This window comes from Salvelinus namaycush, chromosome 34, assembly GCF_016432855.1.
Source record: "Salvelinus namaycush isolate Seneca chromosome 34, SaNama_1.0, whole genome shotgun sequence".
Classification (NCBI taxonomy): domain Eukaryota; kingdom Metazoa; phylum Chordata; class Actinopteri; order Salmoniformes; family Salmonidae; genus Salvelinus; species Salvelinus namaycush.
In genome coordinates this window covers 13,037,097-13,061,943 of record NC_052340.1, presented here as the reverse complement: position 1 = coordinate 13,061,943, position 24,847 = coordinate 13,037,097, and the positions used below count along the sequence as shown (strand labels likewise).

The 24,847-nt window shown below is 43.5% G+C and overlaps 1 protein-coding gene across 1 annotated transcript in view; it reads left to right on the top strand.

Moving 5' to 3' along the window:
• Nucleotides 1–485: 485 nt before the first annotated feature.
• The window catches only part of LOC120028709 (ras GTPase-activating protein 2-like), a 41,884-nt gene continuing 17,522 nt past the window's right edge, over nt 486–24,847 (top strand). Inside the window, exons 1-9 of the mRNA XM_038973936.1 lie at nt 486–558; nt 3,805–3,928; nt 8,304–8,407; nt 8,535–8,629; nt 11,628–11,704; nt 22,402–22,485; nt 22,622–22,694; nt 22,957–23,033; nt 23,834–23,935. Of these exons, the coding sequence (XP_038829864.1) occupies nt 501–558; nt 3,805–3,928; nt 8,304–8,407; nt 8,535–8,629; nt 11,628–11,704; nt 22,402–22,485; nt 22,622–22,694; nt 22,957–23,033; nt 23,834–23,935 (794 nt within the window). The 5' untranslated portion in view covers nt 486–500. The remainder of the gene's footprint in view (nt 559–3,804; nt 3,929–8,303; nt 8,408–8,534; nt 8,630–11,627; nt 11,705–22,401; nt 22,486–22,621; nt 22,695–22,956; nt 23,034–23,833; nt 23,936–24,847) is intronic.

Here is a 24,847-nt window from a genome sequence, read left to right as displayed (position 1 = left end):
ACCTTGAAATAAGAAAGAGATGAGAGAAGTGAACATAGCCAGTTCCCTGTATTACTGAGAGAGAAAAAACAATCTGACTATACAAAACTATATCAGCAGCAGGCCTGAACATTTTAAACGTTCAAATAACAAAATAACAAGAAATGCTCCTAGTGTAAGCATAGAAATTAAAATTGTCTGTGCAAGCTGTCTGTCTGTCTGAAGGTCAGGTACCAAAATATTAGCATCAGAGACAGGAGAGAAAGAGGAGCATCCTCTCATCTTTTATATATTTTTTGTAAATCCTGCACAGAGCTTCCGTTTGTTTTACCAACTGTGAGAGCCCGTGCAGTGAAGAATATTCACACAAGTCTCTCCAGCTAGTCTAATGTCAGCATACGGCCAATAGCGCTCGTAGTGACGCTGCAGTAGGTTGGCCCTTCGCTTGCATTCATAAACGGATATGATAGCTAAGCGTTGAATGTACTACTGTAGCGACATATACACAGTCAAGTCGGACCATGGCGGAAGAAGACGACACGAGAATTCGGATTTTACAAAGCCTGCGGGGAAAGATATGTAAGTGCGAACAATGTCTTTATTGTATCAGCATTCTTCAGTTGAGGGGGGCTAACAAAGTGAACGACGTGGGGAAAAAAGGGGCGCGGTACAATCAACACAGGCACTTCATGAAGATATGAGACAATGTTGTGAATGAATGTTGCCCGGGCCGCTATCAAACGTGTTTTATATTTGCAGAAAACGCTGTCGCAATGTAGCTATTTATTTTAATCAGTTCCTCATCCGACGTCACCTTTAATAGAGCTAGGCCAGCTCCTGACAAAAGCATAGGCAAAGACGGGCTAGCTAGTACAGTCAGTGGCTAGCTCTCCAAATACACGCATCAAAACACATGAACTGGTTAGCTACGTAGCTAAGCTAGCTGTCTATATTACTAGCAAACGTAAAGTGCTTTCAGTGAAATTGTGCCACTCCCTTTACAGATCATTTGTTTCTATGTTTTGTATCTTACCTAGATAGCTATCGAATCAGAATGTGTAATTCATAGCTAGCTAGTTAACGTTAGTTACCTTGCGTCTCTGTTCACATTTTGCGAAACGCTCGTGGCAGGAAGTTGTCTCCGTGTGTTGGTTAGCTGCTGAAATTAATTGTGTTGAAATAGCTAACTAGTTTCGAAATTACACTATTCCAGATTAGTCATCACTTGATAAATAATTTTTGAATTTTAAACCATACTATTCTCCAGCAGGGTTAGCTAATTGCTGGTTTGTGTTGGTTTCATATTTATAAGAAAAAAACATTAATTTACCCAGAATGTTTTTTTAATTACTTCGAGTGGAACTTTTACACTTTCAGGATATATTTGGTCACAAATATCCTTGTCCATCATTCTTTTAACAGGAAAATAACATTAATTTCAATGGAATTAATAAAAGTTCCTTAGTAATTTCTTTGAGTTCTGTGCAAAAAGTCATAATCATAAAGACAGACGGATTACTGAAATGGCTTCTTTCACATGAATGTCGGATGCATGCATTTTTGTTGCAATTAAGAGACTTCTTGAGGTCCTAAACACAATTCCAAATGGTCATCCATCATTATCCTCTGTAAAGGATGTCATTTCATGACTTGCGTCTGTGATTAACAGCTAGCCTATAGGCAGATATTTAAGTAACTTTGTCAAAGACCATTTGAAAAGAATTTGCTTGAGTTCCTAAACAGCACCTGGCTTTTATATGCAGGCAGTTTGTTAGTTTTGAATGAGCACAGTACCGCAACAGGATCTTTTGATGGAATGTTACTGGCACACAAACAATACTGTCAGCTTTGTGAGGGTAGCTGTGAGAGAGAACAAGACCATTCACACTGTCCATCTACTTCAAAATGAGAACTGCACACTAAGCATTGCATACATAAACCTGTCTTGATTTCAGGAAGTCTAGTAAAGTATGAATTTTGCAAACATATCTGAGGTTATCTCAATGGTCTGGTAGATGTGACTCCTCATTTGATCAGTGTTTTCACTTGGACAATTTAAAAAGGACTAATCGTACTACCTGTATCATGAGAAGCCCTTGGTTATAGACTACTGTACCAGTACCACTACTCCCCCTCCCCCTCTCTCTGGCTCTGATGCTCACTTCTGCAGATGCTATCATGCATGTACAAACAAGCACACATGTTGACATGCACACCAACACAAAGTCATCATAGGTGTGCATATAAGCAAAATAAATGAACGCATTATGCACTCGCGTGGGCACACACAACGGCTGCAAAACAAATGAAAGTTTCACTACCATGCATTGATGAGCACCCAGGAAGCAAGATTTAAAAAAACATAACAAATTGAGGAACTACCCTTGGTAAGAAACTGTTTGCCATTTTACGAAACCTTTCTTCTTCCTCTTGGGGTTTCTGTTTATGTCTTAAACGAAAAAGTGTCAATGGAAGTTGTAGTCTATTCAGTACAAACAGAGAAGTTTGTAGTAGCGTGGCGTTTGCTCTTTGACCTCTTGCCTCCATTTCCACGGCGACCAGTGTTTTTTTTTTGTGAGGATGGCGTTGAGGAGGTTAGCGAGGGCTTGAACTCCCCTGCATGTCGGGCTCACCGGGGCTTAGTGGTAGCTCAGAGCTCTGCTGTAGATTTTCACAGCCCTTTTCTGGGATTAGACATATTAATAGCCTGTTAAAGAGCCTGATCCCTGACTCTGGCTTTTCCCCATTTAAAGTTTGCTCACCCTTACATATCCCTCCCGACCTCTCGGACCAATTTAGACTGCTGTCAACCACTTCACACTGAATAATCTTGTGGTTCACAGCTTCACACATTGGACTCAGTGAAAGTTGTGAGAGACATGCTAATATTGTTTTGATTTAGTCATTTAATGTGTGAAACTATTTATTACTGTATGTCATAGTCTTTTTGGAGTTGAATGAAAGTACAGTGTTTATTGTAAATTCATGCAAACATGAACCTGGTAGTGCTCTATAGAGCAGATGGAGACACAGAGCTCTATTACAGGTAGTGTGCAGTCCTTCTGGTGCTGTAGTATATCCATTTTAGAGGGCATTTGCTGCTGTGCTGTTGATCCAGGTGCAAGCAGTTTACCTGGCTGGAGATTTCCGAGGTGTTTCACATTTGTGAATCAGCACTCCACTGTCAGAGCCAGGAGCATGCTGGGAGGAAGTTGATGTGCTGTGTCTTTGACCACATCTTACGTGATGCTCAACTCTCAATTTAGGCCACATCCGCCCTGTGCGCCCCGCACCTTGCCACTAACCAGGCTTATTGTCACTGACACAATCATTTTATGTAACTCAGGACTCCCTGAGTGGACTATCCTCAGTATCCTAGCTGAATACATAAATTAAATTACTAGGCCTCTACATGCCACATCATGAAGTTGTCGAAATCAAAAAACAAATCTTCAAAGAAGGCCTAACTGAACACACTTCAGTTGAAACATTAGGGTGTTTTTTATTATTTAAATCAGGGCTGTTCAATGTCAGTCCTGGAGAGACATAAAAAACACTTCTGGTTTTCATCCTCTCCTAATAAAGGACTATTTCAGACCTGGGACACCAGGTGAGTGCCATGAACTACCAGGTAGAAAAACAGAAACCAGAAGTTTTTAGGCCTTCCAGGACCGGAATTGAACAGCGCTGATTTTAAATGTTCACATTTAGTATTATCAACCATAGTAACAGCAGGTCTATAGAAATAGACATAATTGCCAAGGTGTCATAAGTCTCCACGTTAGCCCCACCTGCCTCTCTGACCCTCTCCTCCATATCCTGCAGGTGAAGGCAAGAACCTGGGTCCGTGTTCGGGGCCCAACCGACAGCGGGACCTCTGCACCTTCTGCACCATCAGCCTGGACCAGGAGGAGGTGTTCCGGACCAAGGTGTTTGACAAGAGTCTCAGGTAACAACCGTATAGTAGTATTATATAGCCGATGCCATTTAGCAGATTCTTTTATCCAAAGCGACACAGCCGTGTGCATACATTTTACGTATGGGTTGCCCAGGGATCAAACCCACAACCCTGGCGTAGCTATGGCAATGCTCTACCAACTGAGCCACAATCTCCCTCCATCATCATCCTCAGACTGAAGGTAGTAACTATCTGGCCATGTTATAAAGGGTCAGAACTCTGAAGTATGACTTTCTCTCATAAAATCTGATTTTTAACCCTTAACCTTAGGACCTACGCCTAAATAAAGAATAAACTATTCATGTACTTGCTTATTAGTACCAATAATCTAGCCAATTTGATTATTTGTAGCATGGCCATCTAGTGATCTCTTTAAAGGGCACATGTAGGCTACCTTCATACAGTGCATTCGTTAAGTATTCAAAACCTATGAATTTTTACAAATTTTGTTATGTTACAGCCTTATTCTAAAATGTGCATAAGTATTCAGACCCTTTACTCAGTACTTTGTTGAAGAACCTTTGGCAGCGTTTACAGCCTCAAGTCTTGCATTGCTATTTTCAAGTCTCTTCAGAGATGTTCGATCGGGTTCAAGTCCGGGCTCTGGCTAGGACACTCAAGGACATTCAGAGACTTGTCCCGAAACCACTCCTGTGTTGTCTTGGCTGTGTGCTTAGGGACGTTGTCCTGTTGGAAGGTGAACCTTCGCCCCAGTCTAAGGTCCTGAGCACTCTGGAGCAGGTTTTCATCAAGGATCTCTCTGTACTTTGCTCCATTCATCTTTCCTTTGATCCTGACTAGTCTCCCAGTCCCTGCCGCTGAAAAACATCCCCACAGTATGATGGCTAGGTTTCCTACAGACGTGACGCTTGGCGTTCAGGCCAAAGAGTTAAATCTTGGTTTCATCAGACCAGAGAATCTTGTTTGTCATGGTCTGAGAGTCCTTTAGGGGCTTTTTGGCAGACTCCAAGTGGGCTGTCATGTGCCTTTTACTGAGGAGGGGCTTCCGCTTGGCCACTACCATAAAGGCTTGATTGGTAGAGTGCTGCAGAGATGGTTGTTGTTCTGGAAGGTTCTCCCATCTCCACAGAGGAACTCTGGAGCTCTGTCAGAGTGACCATCGGGTTTTTGGTCTACTCCCTGACCAAGGCCCTTCTCCCTCGATTGCTCTGTTTGGACAGGCAGCCAGCTCAAGGAAGAGTCTTGGTGTTCCCAAACTTCTTCCATTTAAGAATGATGGAGGTCACTTTGTTCTTGGACCTTCAATGCTCCAGAAATGTTTTGGTACTCTTTCCCAGATCTGTGCCTCGACACAATCCTTTCTCGGAGCTCTACGGACAATTCCTTCGACCTCATGGCTTGGTTTTTGCTCTGACATGCACTGTCAACTGGGATCTTATGTAGACTGGTGTGTGCCTTTCCAAATCATGTCCAATCAATTGAATTTACTACAGATGGACTCCAATCAAGTTGTAGAAACATCTCAATGATGATCAATTAAAACAGGATACACCGAGCTCAATTTCGAGTCTCGTAGCAAAGGGTCTGAATACTTATGTAAATAAGGTATTTCTGTTTTTTACATGTTAATACATTTGCAAAGAGTTCTAAAAAACTGTTTTTGTTTTGTCATTATGGGGTATTGTGTGTAGATTGATGAGGAAAACAATTAATTTAATCAATTTTAGAATAAGGCTGTAATGTAACAAAATGTGGAAAAAGTCAAAGGGTCTGAATACTTTCCGAACACTGTTCAAAAGTACCTCACAGCACACCCTGCAAGAACAGGGCAGTGAAGATGTTGCTCTTGTCATGTTAGCCTATGTTGCATTACTGTCATGGTTGCTGGCATGAGGTGATATCATTTGATGTGTAACATCCTCTTCCTGCAGGGCCCAGATCTTTTTGCATTGATCATTTTGTGTCAGATGTCATCAGGCAGGGCAATAACAGTATCCTTTCCTTACCATCTCTCCTCATGTTGAAATGTTCTTCACAATCGATGTGGTGTCATGTAACACCATTGGAAACTTTAAACATATAGGCTAAAGTGTTTTGTAACCTGAAGATGACCAGGACTGCCTCCCCAACTAGAGACACAGCTTGAGTCCAGGAAGAACAGAAGGACACTGAGCCGAGTTGGCTGTGTGTGTCTGTGGGCGTAGTGTCAGTTGGGCAACACCAAGCGAGGACAATATTAGCTAGGCTAAGTCGTCTACGAAAAGAGCAGCCATATTTGATTTGAAATGAACTATGCTGCTTACTAGCTCCCCATTCAGAGAGATGTGTGGGGGAGATGGACTTGGGTAGAACCTAATGTTTCTGGTTCCAGTCTTGCTCATCTCACTGTAAACACACGGTGCTCGTCTTCTCTAGGTATTTCACAACGGACAGCGTTTTTTTCCCCCTCTACCGTTGCAAACCCGCCGTTCAAAGGGCTCCTTTTACAGTGTCTAAGGAAGTGTATCCTCCCACGCTCTCTCTATCTCTCTCTCGATGCATGGCCTTTCATATGGCTTTAAGACTTGTAGAATCTCTCTTTCTCTCTCTCTCTCTGCAGAATCCCAAGGATGTTTCCTCCTGCCACTGTCATGTTGCACAAAGTTGTCATGTGAAAACAATTGTAGTGGAGTGGCTATACTGGTACCACATTACTCTATATTTATGGGGAGGTTAAAGGAAAACCACTCCAAAACTATATAAAACTTTTCAAAATACAGAAAGAGGCACTGTACGACGATACTATGCCACTTTCTGCATTTTGGAAGTTCTATATGTTGATTGCTGAAAAGCAAAACATTTGGAACTGTATCAAAAGTGGACTAATGAAGCAAATACCAAAATATTTTGAGTGTAATTTTTCTTTAAGGATAGGATGTGTTCTGTTGAATTTAGGGTTTATTCATTATGCCGATTCTGTTGCGAAACGTTTCTTAAATGTAAGCGAAATGGCGAGGGACCTACCTACCTGAATTTGTCCAATAGAAACTCGTTTTCTTTGAAAAACTCAACTGTTTGGACTAATGCTTACACCCGTGTTCTGTCTGAGAGGGAGGGAACGGGAGATCGAAAGAGGAGGTACTGTGTATGTGTGTGGAGGCTACAAGTGTGTAATTCCATGTGATTATGTGCACAAACTAGAGGATGCGTGGGTGTCTGCAGCCTGGAAGTGTTGCCAAACCCTCACTGAGGAAATGACAGGCAAAACATTTCACCAACCATGCAATACTGCATAGAGGGTAGCCTTACTTGAACACTGCTTTTATGAACAGATCATAATGTTATTAGCACTGTTTGACTTTATTAAGATAATGGAACAAATGTCTGTCAGTTGTCCTGTTTTCATACTAGTCTGTCATACACCTGCTAGCCATGCTTAAACCTGCTTAGCTTCTACTGTTTTGAGAAGGCTGCATAATGATGTAGCTAACAGCCATTCTGGCTTCTCTTTACATAAAATAGGCCTCATACCAAGGTAACAATGTAGCATAATAACTATGTAACAGGCTAGTAACTATGCAGTTATGGTACATTACCATAATTGTATTTTCTTGGAGAATATAAGTGGAAAGGATGTAACTGTCTGTTAGGCTCAGAAGGGCTCTTGCTCAATTGTCTTAAAACATCTGTCCTCGCCTCCTTCACTGTACGTATCTGAAAGAAGTGACCAGGTGAAGCCAGCCTAGTGATGCACTTCCACCATATTGTTTTCACCTAGCAACTCTTTTCCCATCTGTGAAATTGATGGGGAGGAGAGAATAGATTTAAGCAGTTGAGATTGGGCTCAGGACTGATAGCGAGACACTTAACCCAATCTAAAAAAATAAAATCTAAGGTTAGGTTGCAACAGCTCCCTTTCAAAAAAAAATCTCCTGTCGGCCCATGCCTTGTACTGACCACAAATGACCCCGGTCAGAGCTGGCCATGGTACAGCTGCTTTGCACCCTCTCCCTCTCGGCCTGCTCTTCCAAGCCACTTGTATGCTGGTCAGTCAGTCCTAGGAGGCCTGGTCATCACAGCGCTAGGCTATATTTAGCACCTGTGGTTTAATGATTGCTGATGGAGGGCGGTCTATGCATAAGTCCTTGGTTTGTGTTGTCATCGGTGTGTTGTCTTCTGTCCCTTCAAATAGTAGCCTGGTCCCAGATCTGTTTGTCTTGCCAGCTCCCTGTCACGAGTTGTTTGGCAAGACTGCAAAAACAGCTCTAGGATCAGGCTAATCAGTCATAAACCTTTCCCAATCAAAAGCCAACAAAGTTTTCAGTAAATGTTCCCTTTCCACAGAGGTCAGCCTGTTCTCTGAACGTAGCCTAAAGATGGCGTTTTGCGCTTCACTAAAACGACTTCCTGTATGGTTGTTTTTCAGCCCTTTCTATGGTGAGGACTTCTACTTTGAGATCCCACGACCATTTCAGTGTTTGTCCTTCTACGTATTCGCCAAGGGTGTTTTTCAAAGGGACCTGCCTGTCGGTGAGTAGGAACTGACACACACTCTATATATATATATATATATACACACACACACACAGCTACCCTATGCTTTCAGCTGGATGATTTCCAAGTATGTTGACTTCTCTCTGTCCATGTGTGTTTTCAGGGAAAGTGTCCATCCGGAAGGAGGAACTGTGTAAATTCAGTGGGAAGGAGCACTGGTTTGGCCTGCAGCCCGTGGACCCTAACTCTGAAGTCCAGGTGGGTGTCAGTCAGACAGTGTTCAGACATCTTTATGTGTACCCAGTTGGTCTGGGGAGAAAAGTTCACCTTCTAGTCATTGTGCTAGTTCTTGTATGCGGTCATTCAGCCACCGTAAGGCTGTCCAATGCTATTGATTGTAGTTAGTCACCAGTCAGACATTTGGCTTGGTCCAACTGTCTCTGCAGCAGACACCACCTCCTCACATCCTGTTGTTGTATTCTCTCTATGCTGAGAGGCTTGGTAACTGGGCCGAGAGGCTTGGTAACCGGGCTGATTCACTGAGGCTCTAGCTCAATTGATTTTAAAAATCAGTTCTCACATCATCTCCTTCCCTTCATCTGCACTGATTAGAAAATACTTGACTGGTGATAGCAATATGGTGGAAGCTCATTGGTTGGCTTTCACCTAGTCAGTTCTTTCAGATCAGTGATGAGGAGAGGATGCACTTTTTAGAAAATTGAGAAAATGTTTTTCTGATGTCAGGACTTCTGGCTCAAAGTGAGAGGGGGGGATACGGAAAGACTGAAAAAAAAAAAAAATAGGACTTTGCTCTCCAAGATGTATCCATTTGCTGGTCTGCTTACTTCCGCTCTCCGAGGTGTATCCATTTGCTGGTCTTCTTACTTCCGTTCTCCGAGGTGTATCCATTTGCTGGTCTTCTTACTTCCGCTCTCCGAGGTGTATCCATTTGCTGGTCTTACACTCAAATTGAGTTGATATGAGGCTCTCTTTAAGCGTCTGCCCTGGCTGAAAAGCTACGGTCAGATGCCTCTCGGTTACATAATGGTGTCATTAACCTGGTGGTGAGTGTTTTTTGTTCTTGGGTGACGAGAAGATTTTAGGACACTGAAATCTGTCGGAGAATGGGCTGAAATAACCCTGTGTCCTACTGCCACAGCATCCTGAACTGACCTAAGCCAGCAGACATGTTACCCAATCACTGTAGGACAGTTCCATGTAACCCTATTTCACTCCAGTTGTAGCATTTCATGTCTAGCGGGTGCCCTAGTCTGGGCTATTCTGAGGAGTGGTTTTCTACAGTAACTCACTCTGGAGATGACCAGGACTGCCTCCCCAACTAGAGACACAGCTTGAGTCCAGGAAGAACAGAAGGACACTGAGCCGAGTTGGCTGTGTGTGTCTGTGGGCGTAGTGTCAGTTGGGCAACACCAGGCGAGGACAATATTAGCTAGGCTAAGTCGTCTACGAAAAGAGCAGCCATATTTGATTTGAAATGAACTATGCTGCTTACAAGCTCCCCATTCAGAGAGATGTGTGGGGGAGATGGACTTGGGTAGAACCTAATGTTTCTGGTTCCAGTCTCGCTCTTCTCACTGTAAACACGGTGATCGTCTTCTCTAGGTATTTCACAACGCACAGCATTTTTATTTTTTTATTTACTGTTGCAAACCCGCTGTTCAAAGGGCTCCTTTTACAGTGTCTAAGGAAGTGTATCCTCCCACACTCTCTTTCCCCTGTCTCTCATTCTTTCGCTCTCTCATTCGCTCTCTACCCCTTTTACTTTTCTCTTTACCTCTCTCTCTACTTCTCTCTCTCTAACTGGTCTTTTTCTCTCTCTCTGCAGAATCCCAAGGTTGTTACCTCCTGCCGCTGTCACGTTGTACAAAGTTGTCATATGTGAAAACAATTGTAGCGGAGTGGCCCTAGTCTAGGCTATCATGAGGAGTGTTTGCTACGGTGACTCACTCTGAAGTAGGTGTTCTAAGTCTTGTTACATCAGTGATGGACTGCAGTGTGTGTGCGCTTGTGTTCTCTCTCTCTGAGAAAGGGGTTGAAATTGATGCAGCAATTGTGAGTGCAGTTGGCAATCGGTGAGAAGAGCAGGAGTGGGTTAGAGGTGGTATCTCCTGTGCGGTTGTTGGTACAGATTGGAGTATGTTGAAGTTGCCCTTTTAGAAGTCGCCCGTTTATGGGTTTCCCGGCCTAATGCTTAAGTTTAGGGCTTGGAGAGGGTAATCTGTTCCTAGATCTGAGCCAAGTGGCTACTTGTACGTGGACCTGATAGTACAGTACAATACAGGCCAAGACATGTTTTGAAGGTGCGTGGCAGTGATTTCGGTTGCTTTCATTAGGACATGTGTCAAAAAACCCTTTGTCCAGGTAGTTCTTAGTCCAGGTAGTTCTTCCCTGTTACAGTTTCTTCATTTGGTGTCTGATAAACATGACCCTGGTGACATTAGCTCAGCCCAGCAGGCATGCCAGGGTAATTCTCACCATGTTGGCCAAGGCTTATCTTCCATTAGCGACCACGTAAGCGACAACAATCACAATCTGAGCTCAACTCGTAATGTACTGCGGAGGGGAGAGTGAGTGCTCGCTGGTATTTTTTTGTTTGTTTTTGTTCTCTCTGCCTCTCTCTGACACTTCCGAAGGCGAGGCAGCAGCCTTCACCACATCCGACCTGATAAAGACTTTGAGCGTTGGTTCACATGACAGCAAGCTGTGGCTTATCACACACCCTGATGCACACACAACCACTACTAACCTGAAGCCACCATAGAGAAAGACTGGGGAGGTTAGGAGTCAGCCAAAGACCTTACTCATATCCACCACTTTAGAATGAACGTTTAACTCATTCATAGAGTAGGCTGCACTATGAATGTAACCTAACCTCTAAAAGTCAATTATAAACATATGTTCAGAGAGGACTCCTTTGAACCAGGCCTCTCTTTTGTAGTGCCCCTTGTTACAGCAGCCATGGCTTATTTAGAATCTTCTGAATAGATTCATATAATAGATGAATTTTACTCATTTGGTAACTTTGACTTGCAAAATACTGTGCTCTACCTGTACCTCTCCCTCTGAGAGTGAATGAAGGAATGAGATACACCTACTCAACTTTTTTTCCCTTTTCTTTTTTATACAGTATTCATTTGCATAGGATCTGGCATTTATCACCAATGTTGATAAGAGAAACACTGACGAAATCCTGTTGACTTTCAGTATGCTCTGATATCGTGACGTCTCCTCCTAGGGAAAGGTCCACCTGGAGATGCGTCTGAATGAACTGATCATAGAGAACGGCTCCATGTGCCAGCAGCTACTGGTCCGGTGAGTATACTGATCCAGGGTCAGATTGTTTTCTTCTCCCTAGTGGGTAAGGTTAGGATGGGGGGGTAATATAATCGGATTAGGGGCACCTACTACCTCAAGAAGCATTGGAAGACTTTAACACAAGTACATTAACATATGTGGACTTTCTCTATGCAGTCTTATTTGCTGTCAATATAGCCTTTTGTTTCTGGCTTTGTCTGGGCTAGATCACCCAACGCCATAAAGCCTCCCAGTCAGGCACCAACAGGCTCTAAGGAGCCAGAGCCCAGAGACCCAACCATGGTTTACCCTCTCTTCCGCTCCCTTACCGCAGCTGTTTTCTCCTACTCTGGAATTCACCTCTGCTGTGTTCATTTTCAACACCCTCCAGTCCACACATACACACACAGCTCTCACAAACAACCTGTGTCTCCTCTGTTGGTGTTTGACGGTGCATCCTACTGTAGTGCTGTCCCTGAGCACTACCTTTGGCATTGCGTGTATGTTTGTGCATTTCCAAGAGATCGTCATCTCGTGTGTGTGTGTGTGTGTGTGTGTTAGTCAGTGGATGATGTTGTTGCTCGTCGGTACTCATTCAAACCGCGGCGAGCAGGTTAATGAGGAGGACGTGATGGCATCTCGACAGGAAACTGCTCTAGCACTGCTCCCACCTCTGTGGCCGCTGGTGTCTCAAAACCACGGTGTGTCATCGATACCTCTTCACTGTTAATGGCCCTCTACCCTGCCCTGTCACTGTGGGAGGATTAGGGTGGCAAAGTTAACGCTCATTTACCAAAGTTACCAGTATCTTTGGTAATTGCCATATATTTTCTGTTAATCTATGGTGGCTTGGGCAATTTATACTTGAAAAACGTTTTATTTTTAAGTATTCACTGTTAATATACACTGAGTGTACAAAACATTCAGAATACCTGCTCTTTCCATGACAGACTGATCAGGTGAATCCAGGTGAAAGCTATGATCCCTTATTGATGTCACTTGTTAAATCTACTTCAATCAGTGTAGATGAAGGGGAGGAGACAGGTTAAAGAAGGATGTTTAAGCCTTGAGACAATTGAGACATGGATTGTGTATGTGTGCCATTCAGAGGGTGAATGGGCAAGACTAACCATTACAGTGCCTTTGAATCAGTGGAGGTTGAATGGGAGGACGGCTCATAATGATCAAATAAAATTGTATTTGTCACATGCGCCGAATACAACAGGTAGACCTTATAGTGAAATACTTACTTACAAGCCCTTAACGCTTTTTTTTCTATTTCTTAAAACATTGTTGGTTAAGTAAAAAATAGAAAATAATAGTAACATTTAATTAAACAGCAGCAGTAAAATAACAATAGCAAGGCTATATACGGGGGGTACTGGTACAGAGTCAATGTGCGGGGGCTATCATGATCCAGTCAAGGTAATTGGGGTAATATGTACATGTAGGTAGAGTTAAAGTGACTATGCATAGATAATAAACAGAGAGTAGCAGCAGCGAAAAAGAGTGGTTTGGGTAGCCAATTTGATTAGCTGTTCAGGAGTCTTATGGCTTGGGGGTAGTTGCTGTTTAGAACTTGGCGCTCCGGTACCGCTTGCCGTGCGGTAGCAGAGAGAACATACAATGACTTGGGTGGCTGGAGTCTTTAAGAATTTTTAGGGCCTTCCTCTGACACCGCCTGGTATAGAGGTCCTGGATGGCAGGAGGCTTGGCCCCAGTGACGTACTGGGCCGTACGCACTACCCTCTGTAGCGCCTTACGGTCGGATGCTGAGCAGTTGCCATACCAGGCGGTGATGATGCAGCAGTAGAACTATTTGAGGGTCTGGGGACCTATGCCAAATCTTTTCAGTCACCTGAGGGGAATAGTCTTTGTCATGCCCTCTTCACGACTGTCTTCGTTTGTTTGGACCATGTTAGTTTGTTGGTGATGTGGACACCAAGGAACTTTAAGCTCTCAACCTGCTCCACTACAGCCCCGTCGATGAGAATGGGGGCGTGCTCGGTCCTCCGTCTCCTGTAGTCCACAATGATCTCCTTTATCTTGATCACGTTGAGGGAGAGGTCTCTCGGCCAGGTCTCTGACCTCCTCCCTATAGGCTGTCTCATCGTTGTCTGTGATCAGGCCTACCACTGTTGTCATTGGCAAACTTGATGGTGTTGGAGTCTTGCCTGGCCATGCAGTCATAAGTGAACAGGGAGTACAGGAGGGGACTGAGCACGCACCACCGAGGGTCCCCCGTGTTGAGAATCAGCGTGGCGGATGTATTGTTACCGATCCAGTTGCAGAGGGAGGTGTTTTGTCCCAGGGTCCTTAGCTTAGTGATGAGCATTGAGGGCACTATGGTGTTGACCACTGAGCTGTAGTCAATGAATAGCATTCTCACATAGGTGTTCCTTTTGTCCATGTGGGAAAGGGCAGTGTGGAGTGCAATAGGGATTGCATCATCTGTGGCTCTGTTGCAAATTGGAGTGGGTCTAGGGTTTCTGTGATAATAGTGTTGATGTGAGCCATGACCAGCCTTTCAAAGCATTTCATGGCTACAGATGTGAGTGCTACGGGTCGGTAGTCATTTAGGCAGGTTACCATAATGTTCTTGGGTACAGGGACTATGGTGGTCTGCTTGAAACATGTTGGAATTACAGACTCCGTAAGGGAAAGGTTGAAAATGTCAGTGAAGCCATTTGCCAGTTGGTCAGCGCATGCTCGGAGTACACGTCCTAGTAATCCCTGTGGCCCTGCGGCCTTGTGAATGTTGACCTGTTTAAAGGTCTTACTCACATCGGCTTCGGAGAGCGTGATTACACAGTTGTCCGGAACAGCTGATGCTCTCATGCATGCTTCAGTGTTACTTGCCTCGAAGCGAGCATAGAAGTAATTTAGCTTGTGTCACTGGGAAGCTCGCGGCTGTGCTTTCCTTTTGTAGTCTGTAATAGTTTGCAAGCTTCCGAAGACCGTCTGAGCCGGTGTAGAAGGATTCAATCTTAGTCCTGTATGGGCGCTTTGCCTGTTTTATTGTTCGTCGGAGGGCATAGTGGGTATTCTTGTAACCTTCCGGGTTAAAGTCCCGCTCCTTGAAAGTGGAAGCTCTACCCTTTAGCTCAGTGCAGATGTTGGCTGTAATCCATGGCTTCTGGTGGGGTATGTACTAGAGGTCGACCGATTTATGATTTTTCAACGCCGATACCGATTATTGGAGGACCCAAAAAAGCCGATACCGATTAATCGGCAGATTTTAAACACTTTTTTATTTTTGGTAATAATGACAATTACAACAATACTGAATGAACACTTATTTTAACTTAATATAATACATCAATAAAATCAATTTAGCCTCGAATAATGAAAACTTGAAATCGGCTCTAATTAATCGGTCATTCCGATTAATCTGTCGACCTCTAGTATGTACGTACGATCACTGTGGGGACGACGTTGTCATCGTTGCACTTATTGATGAAGTCAGTGACCGATCTGGTGTACTCCTCAATGCCATTGGAAGAATCCCGGGAACATATTCCAGTCTGTGCTAGCAAAACAGTCCTGTAGCTTAGCATCTGCTTCATCTGACCACTTTCTTATTGACCGAATCACTGGTGCTTCCTGCTTTAGTTTTTGCTTGTAAGCAGGAATCAGGAGGATAGAATTATGGTCAGATTTGCCAAATGGAGGGCGAGGAGAGATTTGTACATGTCTCTGTGTGGAGTAAATGTGGTCTAAAGTTGTTGTTTTTTTTCTCTCTTTTTTCCCCCTCTCCCCTCCCCCCTCTGGTTGCACATTTTAACATGCCGGTAGAAATTAGGTAAAACAGATGAGTTTCCCTGCATTCAAGTCCCCAGCCACTAGGAGTGCTGCCTCTGGATGGGTGTTTTCCTTTTTTCTTATGGCCGTGTACAGCTCATTGATTGCGGTCTTAGTGCCAGCATCGGTTTGTGGTGGTATATAGATAGCTACGAAAAATACAGATAAACTCTAGGTAGATCGTGTCGTCTACAGCTTATCATGAGATACTCTACCTCAGGCGAGCAAAACCTCAAGGCTTCCTTAGATTTCGTGCACAAGCTGTTGTTTACAAATATACATAGACTGCGACCCCTTGTCTTACCAGAGGCTGCTGTTCTATCCTGACGAAAAAGCTTAAAACCCGCCAGCTGTATGTTATTCATGTCGTCATTCAGCCACGACTCGGTGAAACATAAGATATTACAGTTTTTAGTGTACCGTTGGTAGGATTTACGTGATCGTAGTTCGTCTATTTTATTATCGATTGATTGTGCGTTGGCTAATAGGACCGATGGTAGAGGTAGATTACCCTCTCGGCGACGGATCCTTACAAGGCACCCGGACCTTCATCCTCGATACCTCTTTCTCCTGTGAATGACTTGGATGAGGACCTTGTCGTGCATCTGAAGTAAGTCCTTCCCGTCTGACTCGTTGAAGAAAAAGTGTTCCTCCAGTACGGGGTGAATAATCGCTGTCCTGATATCTAGAAGCTCTTTTCGGTCATAAGACACAGTGGCAGAAACATTATCTAAAAAATAAGTTGCAAAGAAACATGCACAATTGGTTACAGGATCGTAAAATGGCAGCCATTTCCTTCGGCGCCATTCTAATTTTTCCCAGCAGCATTGGTACGGTGAGAATGGAATGGCATCAAACACATGGAATCCATTGTGTTTGATGTATTTGATACCATTCCACTCCAGCCATTACCACGAGCCTGTCCTTCTCAATTAAGATGAGACAACAACCTCCTATGCTTTGAACGGGGTATTTGGTGCCAGAGCGCACGGGTTTGTGTCAAGAACTGCAACGCTGCTGGGTTTTTCAAGCTCAACAGTTTCCTGTGTGTATCAAGAATGGTCCACCACCCAAAGGACATCCAGCCAACTTCACACAACTGTGGGAAGCATCCCTGTGGAATGCTTTTCACCACCTTGTAGAGTCCATTCACTGAAGAATTGGGGGGGGGTGCACGCAACTCAATATTAGGAAGGTGTTCTTAACGTTTTTACACTCCGTGTGTGTCCATGAGTTTCTAGTGGATAGACCACATGGTTCAAGAGAATATTGCCTAATTTCTGAAACGCATCTAATCAACTGGCATTATTTTCAATGGACTCTGCAACTCTTCCAGCTTTTTTCACAACTGCCACCAGTTTGATGGCAAAACATTTACTAAACAAATACATATTGACATAGTGAAATAAGTGTATAAAAAATATATTTTATATATTAAACACCAATGCTATTAAAGTTTATGGTTTATTTAGGATGAATGTTTTACAGGTTTGTCATTCAATTTTTGTTGTTTATTATTTAATTGTTTTACATGTGATAAGGCAACACAGGGCCAGAGATAATTAGACATGTGACAAGGCCACACAGGGCCAGAGATAATTAGACAATAATCTGAAGTACCCAAAAACGCCACTAAAGGTCATTTATAAAATCTCCCCCCCAAGCTTGAAAGTTAACACAATTCTGGTAGTTTACTGGTAAACTTAGAAAGTTTACAGTAATATACCCTCCCTTTGCAACCCTAAGGAGGACACACAAAGGCACACACACTTGCATCACTTTGTGCGCTGTTGTTGTCTGTGTCACTGCTACACGCACTGACTGGGCTATGGCGATGTCATTCTTACAGCATCATAGATGGCTGTTCATTAGTCCCATGGCTGAGTGAGTGGTTAGGGAATATCGTCATGACACCCTATGCCCTAGACAAACCATGCCTACACTTCCTGCCTTTCTGCCTGTCTCTTCTCTGACAGTTGGCTAATTTGTTATTCATTTGTTCATTCATTCACACTTTTGGTTGCGTCCTGTGCTACTAATTTGCATTGCATCCTGTCTAGTGTTTACCTAGCCCATATTCTGGAAATATGACCTGCCCAGTCAGGATGTGCTGCTACCCTCAATCGAGATTTGTTTTGTCAGTTGGATACTTGTTGTAAAAGTGTACTAGCCTTACTGTAAAAAAAACAATAGGGATAACTTGACAACTAAACATCTCCAGCACCACCAGAACATCAACATACACTATATACAGTGCATTCAGACCCCTTGACCTTTTCCACATTTTGCTACGTTACAGCCTTATTCTAAAATGAATTAATTTACCCCCTCATCAATCTACACAGGTCCAGGACCAGGTCTCTCTTGGAAAAGAGATGTGATCTCAATGAGAAAAAAACTGTATCAATAAAGGTAAAAAAATATTTTAAAAACACACAATACCCCATAATGGTAAAGCAGAAACACGTTTTTAGATATTTTTATAAAAAATAAATTGATCACGTTTACATAAGTATTCAGACCTTTTACTCTGGACTTTGTTGAAGCACCTTTGGCAGCTATAACAGCCTCGAGTCTTCTTGGGTATGACGCTACAAGCTTGGCACGCCTGTATTTGGGGAGTTTCTCCCATTCTTCTCTGCAGATCCTCTCAAGCTCTGTCAGGTTGGATGGGGAGCATCGCTGCACAGCTATTTTTCAAGTCTCTTCAGAGATGTTCGATTGGGTTCAAGTCTGGGCTCTGGCTGGGCCACTCAAGGACATTCAGCGACTTGTCCAGAAGCCACTCCTGCGTTGTCTTGGCTGTGTGCTTAAGGACGTTGTCCTGTTGGAAGGTGAACCTTCACCCCAGTCTGAGGTCCTGAGCGCTCTGGAGCAGGTTTTCATCAAGGATCTCTCTCTACTTTGCTCTGTTCATCTTTCCCTCGATCCTGACTAGTCTCCCAGTCCCTGCCGCTGAAAAACATCCCCACAGTATGATGCTGCCACCACCATGCTTCACCCTAGGGATGGTGCCAGGTTTCCACCGGACATGACAATTGCATTCAGGCCAAAGAGTTCTTGGTTTCATCAGATCAGGTAACCTTGTTTCTCATGGTCTGAGAGTCTTGAGGTGCCTTTTGGCAAACTCCAAGTGGGCTGTCATGTCTATTTTTACTGTGGCGTGGCTTCTGCCTGGCTACTTTACCATAAAGGCCTGATTGATGGAGTGCTGCAGAGATGGTTGTCCTTCTGGAAGATTCTCCCATCTCCACAGAGGAACTCTAGAGCTCTGTCAGTGACCATCGGTTTCTTGGTCACCTCTCTGAACAAGGCCCTTCTCCCCCGATTGCTCAGTTTGGCCGGTCGGCCAGCTCTAGGAAGAGTCTTGGTGATTCCAAACTTATTCCATTTAAGAATGTGTTTTGGGGGACCTTCAATACTGCAGACATTTTATGGTACCCTTCCCCAGATCTTTGCCTTGACCCAATCCTGTCTCGGAGCTCTACGGACAATTCCTTCGAACTCATGGCTTGGTTTTTGCTCTGCACTGTCAACTGGGATCTTATATAGACCGGTGTGTGCCTTTCCAAATCATGTCCAGTCAATTGAATTTACCACAGGTGGACTCCAATCAAGTTGTAGAAACATCTCAATGATGATCAATGGCAACAGGATGCGCCTAAGCTCAATTACGAGCAGTGGTGGAAAAAGTACCTCATTTTCATACTTGAGTAAAAGTAAACATACCTTTTATAAAAAAAAAATTTAAAAAAAATGACTCGGGTGAAAGTCATCCAGTAAAATACTACTTGAGTAAAAGTCTAAAAGTATTTGGTTTTAAATATACTTAAGTATCAAAGTAAAAGTATCAATCAATTAAAATATCGTATATTAAGCAAACCAGACAACACTTTTTTGAGAGCCAGGGGCACAGTTCAACACTCAGACAAATTTCACAAACAAAGCATTTGTGTTTAGTTAGTCTGCCAGATCAGAGTCCGTTGGGAAGACCAGGGTTGTTCTCTTGATAAGTGCGTGAATTAGACGATTTCTGTCCTTGCAAGTATTCAAAATGTCAGGAGTACTTTTGGGTGTGAGGGTAAAAAGTACATTTATTGTCTTTAGGAATGTAGTAAAGTCAAAGTAGTCAAAAATAAATGGTAAAGTACAGACCCAAAACAACTATTTAAGTAGTACTTAGTATTTTTACTTAGGTACTTTACATCACTGATTTCTAGTTTCAAAGCAAAGGGTCGGAATATTTACACTACCATTCAAAGGTTTGGGGTCATTTAGAAATGTCCTTGTTTTTGAAAGAAAATCGCTTTTTTTGTCCATTTAAAATAACATCAAATTGATCAGAAATACAGTGTAGATGTTGTAAATGACTATTGTAGCTGGAAATGGCAGATTTTTTTTTATTTTTATGGAATATCTACATAGGCGTACAGAGGCCCATTTATCAGCAACCACCATTCCTGTGTTCCAATGGCATGTTGTGTTAGCTAATCCAAGTTTATAATTTTAAAAGGGTAATTGATCATTAGAAAACCCTTTTGCAATTATGTTAGCACAGCTGAAAACTGTTGTTTTGATTTTAAAGAAGCAATACAACTTTAGACTAGTTGAGTATCTGGAGCATCAGCATTTGTGGGATCGATTAGAGGGTCAAAATGACCAGAAACAATGCACTTTCATCTTAAACTCGTCAGTCTATTCTTGTTCTGAGAAACGAAGGCTGTTCCGTGTGAGAAGTTGCCAAGAAACTGAAGATCTTGTACTACGCTGTGTACTACTTCTACTTCACAGAACAGCGCAAACTGTCTCTAACCAGAATAGAAAGAAGAGTCGGAGGCACCGGTGCACAACTGAGCGAGAGAACTCTAGCAGCGTAGAAATTTGACGAACTGACTTGTTGACAAGGTGGCATCCTATGATGGTGCCACGTTGAAAGTCACTGAGCTCTTCAGTACAGGCCACTCCACTGCCATTGTATGGAGATTGCATGGCTGTGTGCTAGATTTTATACACCTGTCAGCAACGGGTGTTGCTGAAATAGCCAAATCCACTAATTTGAAGGCGAGAGGACAAGTACATTAGAGTGTCTAGTTTGAGAAACAGATGCCTCACAAGTCCCCAACTGGCAGCTTCATTAAATATGACTCGCAAAACACCAGTCTCAACGTCAACAGTGAAGAGGTGACTCTGGGATGCTGGCCTTCATGGCAGAGTTGCAAAGAAGAAGCCATATTTCAGACTGGTCAATAAAAAGAAAAGATTAAGCTGGGCAAAGGAACACAGAGGGACTTACTGTTGCGGTTACTATTTAATGAAGCTGCCAGTTGGGGACTTGTGAGACGTCTGTTTCTCAAACTAGACACTCTAATGTACTTGTCCTCTCGCCTTCAAATTAGTGGATTTGGCTATTTCAGCAACACCCGTTGCTGACAGGTGTATAAAATCTAGCACACAGCCATGCAATCTCCATACATTGGCAGTGGAGTGGCCTGTACTGAAGAGCTCAGTGACTTTCAACGTGGCACCATCATAGGATGCCACCTTGTCAACAAGTCAGTTCGTCAAATTTCTGCCCTGCTAGAGCTGCCAGGGTCAACTGTAAGTGCTATTATTGTGAAGTGGAAACGTCTAGGAGCAACAGCGGCTCAGCTGCAAAGTGGTAGGCGACACAAGCTCACAGAACAGGACCCCTGAGTGCTGAAGCGTGTAAAAATCTGTCCTCGGTTGCAACGCTCACTACCGAGTTCCAAACTGCCTCTGGAAGCAACGTCAGCACAAGAACTGGTCGTCGGGAGCTTCATGAAATGGGTTTCCATGGCCGAGCAGCCGCACACAAGCCTAATGTGCAATGCCAAGCATTTGCTGAAGTGGTGTAAAGCTCGCTGCCATTGAACTCGAGAGCAGTTTTAACACGTTCTCTGGAGTGATGAGTCACGCTTCACCATCTGGTTTGGCGAATGCAAGGAGAACGCTACCTGCCCAAATGCATAGTGCCAACTGTAAAGTTTGGTGGAGGAAGAATAATGGTCTGGGGCTGTCTTTCATGATCCGGGCTAGGCCCCATAGTTCCAGTAAAGGGAAATCTTAACGCTACAGCATACAATGACATTCTAGATGATTCTGTGCTTCCAACTTTGTGGCAACAGTTTGGGGAAGGCCCTTTCCTGTTTCAGCATGACAATGCCCCCATGCACAAAGCGAGGTCCATACAGAAATGATTTGTTGAGATCGGTGTGGAAGAACTTGACTGTCCTGCACAGAGCCCTGACCTCAACCCCATCAAACACGTTTTTGATTAATTGGAACGGCGACTGCGAGCCAGGCCTAATCGCCCAAAATCAGTGCCCGACTTCACTAATGCTCTTGTGGGGCTGAATGGAAGTCCCTGCAGCAATGTTCTAACATCTAGTGGAAAGCCTTCCCAGAAGAGTGGAGACTGTTATGGCACCAAAGGGTGGACCAACTCCATATTAATGCCCATGATTTTGGAATGAGCAGGTGCCCACATACTTTTGGTCATGTAGTGTAAGTGAAAATGGCAAGTTTCTATGTTTTGTAGTTAAAAAGATTGAGGAAGATAAGTGTTTCCAATGACATCCTCAACCAATTTTATTAGATCATTAGTAGGTAATGACTACTCATAATTGGTTAAAATCACACGAGGCCCTGGAAATGTATCTTCCTCTATCTTTTTTTACTACAAAACATAGAAACGTGCCATTTTCACATGTTGGTTAAGGGGTGGTGCTGAAGGTGATGAATATGAAGTTAAAAAAAATTGACACTTCCCTTTTTAATGAATATACAAAAATGTCTATGTGGCACATTGTGAGTGGTAGGTCAGATAGTCAGAACACCGTAAATTGGTATGAGAAACACTAATGTCAATCTCCCGTTGCTTTTGTCTCCCCCAGGATAATAGAATGCCAGGGCTTGCCTCTGATCAGTGGACAGAACTGTGACCCGTATGCCACTGTCTCGCTCGTTGGGCCTGCCAGGTAAGACTCGACTACCGTCCTCTGCAGTGGAAAATAATTACAGGCTCACTTCAATTTTAGGCATTATTTTTTATTCTTTCATATAGACCCCCATGAGAATGGTTTGAGTATATTTCTGACTCTTCTGTCTCGTTAGGTTTGACCAGAAGAAAACAAAGGTGAAAAAGAAGACCAGTGACCCTCAGTTTGAGGAAACTTTTTACTTTGAGGTAAACGTAATTTACATCTGGCAGCTCATGTCATCTCAGTTTTCTTCCAAATTGAAGATAACTGACTAAAACAGGACGGGACTACCAGGACTTGTCCAATAAGAAATGCTCACATTAGTTTTCCATTCCAAAAACATTTCAACCATTTTCCGTTGCATGCCTTAATGACCGCAACTTAGGTGTCTGGCTGATTTTTGACAGTTCATGAGTTGTTATTTGCTGGAGAAGACTGATGTAAATTCAGTCTTGTTGATGTCCCCAGGTCACAAGGCCCAACAGTTACACAAAAAAGTCTCATTTCCAAGTAGAGGAGGAAGACATTGAAAAGCTGGAGATCAAGTGAGTGTGCCGTCTTCTTCTTGTTTCCTCTTCTTTTCGTTCATCTCTTGTTTTCTCTCTTCTCTTTCTTCCTTTCTCCAATTTTCTCTTCTTTTTCCCTCATCTTTCCGCTATGTTCGCTCTTCTCTTTTTTCCCCTGTTCTCTTCTTTCTTTTACTTCTCTTTTTTCCTCCATTTTCCTTCTGACCTTTGACAGAACATCTGTGGGTTGATTTTTCCCCACACTGACAAACAGACCACCATACCTCCATCTCTCTGGAGCGACTTCTCATCTGTAGTTGGGAGAGGGTTTTCAGTGTGTTTTGAATTAAACCAGATTTGATTGTAATTGTGTTTGTCACAACAGGTGTAGTGTGTAATGCAAAGATGGTGGTTAAGGATCTGTGGGGGTTGTGTCTCTGTTTGCATCACTTACAGCGGACTGACACAGCTCACTGGGTTTACAGTGGGGTAAGACTAGGCTGGGCAGAGAGGTAAACACGCATGCATGACTTTCAGGTTTGGATTTGAGGTGATTTTAATTGCATGTGTATTTTTCAAGTGTACTGCAATTTGTATACTTCACACAGGTAAAGACCAACACTTCAGTGTATTTTGTGTTTGTGTTAAGATATATATGTGGTTGTGTTTTCCGTGAGTGTGTCAGTCAGCCAATGGTGAAGTGGTGTGATTGGAAAGGGAAGGGGCATTGGTCCCTAATTTGTAGATTATTTTTTTTAAGGTGTATTTGCAAATATCGCATTCAATTAGTATGTGTGATTTGAATCTCTCTCTCTCTCTATCTCTGTGCTCCTCTGCAGAGTTGACTTGTGGAACAATGGGAATTTGGCGCAGGATGTTTTCCTTGGGGAGACGCGGGTATCTGTCAAGATTCTGCGAAATGACCACATTCACAGGGCCTGGTAAGAACGGTGACATCGCAGGTTCACCTCGCACATTTGTCTTCCTGATGCTTCCGCGCCAGGTTTCTCACACTAACTTGGGAGATTTCACATACTGACACACCAATATGCAAAGGTGCACGTAGCATTCGCGTGCCCATAGGAGCCCACAGCTCTCACTTCTAACTACACACTCAAACGCACTGATTGCATCCTAAATGGCACCCTATTCCTTATGTACCGCACTACTTTGTACCAGAGCCACATAGTCTGCTAGAAAAATTGGGTGACTTTTACACACTTCTCTCACATGGACACGTTGTGCACTCACTGCACGCAGCCACACGCCTGTTGCTGCTGCTGATCCCAACCTGAAGAATGTAATCTGACTGCAGCGCTAGCTAGCTATCTGACATGAATGGACTGATTAGCAGATGACAAGGACAGATACGGGGACGTGACACAGAGGCTCTTACGTACTCCACTGCTACTCGCCTCGTTTTATCAGCCACCAGAATCCGATGCTCCTACGTCACATCCCTCACAGTGCTGAGTTTCTTTCCGCGTAGATCCATGGATGCTAGATCAGATCTGCACATTGTGGGGCGGCTGTTAAAGAGCTGGGACAATACTCAGAAATAATCTGGGTAGGAGTACTGCTGATCTAGGATCAGCCCCCCCCCCCCCCCCCCCCCCCCCCGTCCATATAGTCTTATTCATTATTCAACTGAACAAAAATATAAATGCAACAATTTCAAAGATTTGACTTAGTTACAGGGCCTTGGAGGGCATAGGCCCACCCACTGGGGAGCCAGGCCCAGCCAATCAGAACGAGTTTTTCCCCACTAAAGCGCTTTATTACAGACAGAAATACACCTCAGCACTGATTGGCTGTAAAATTCTCCTATTGATTTCTCCTGCCGGAGCGGCATC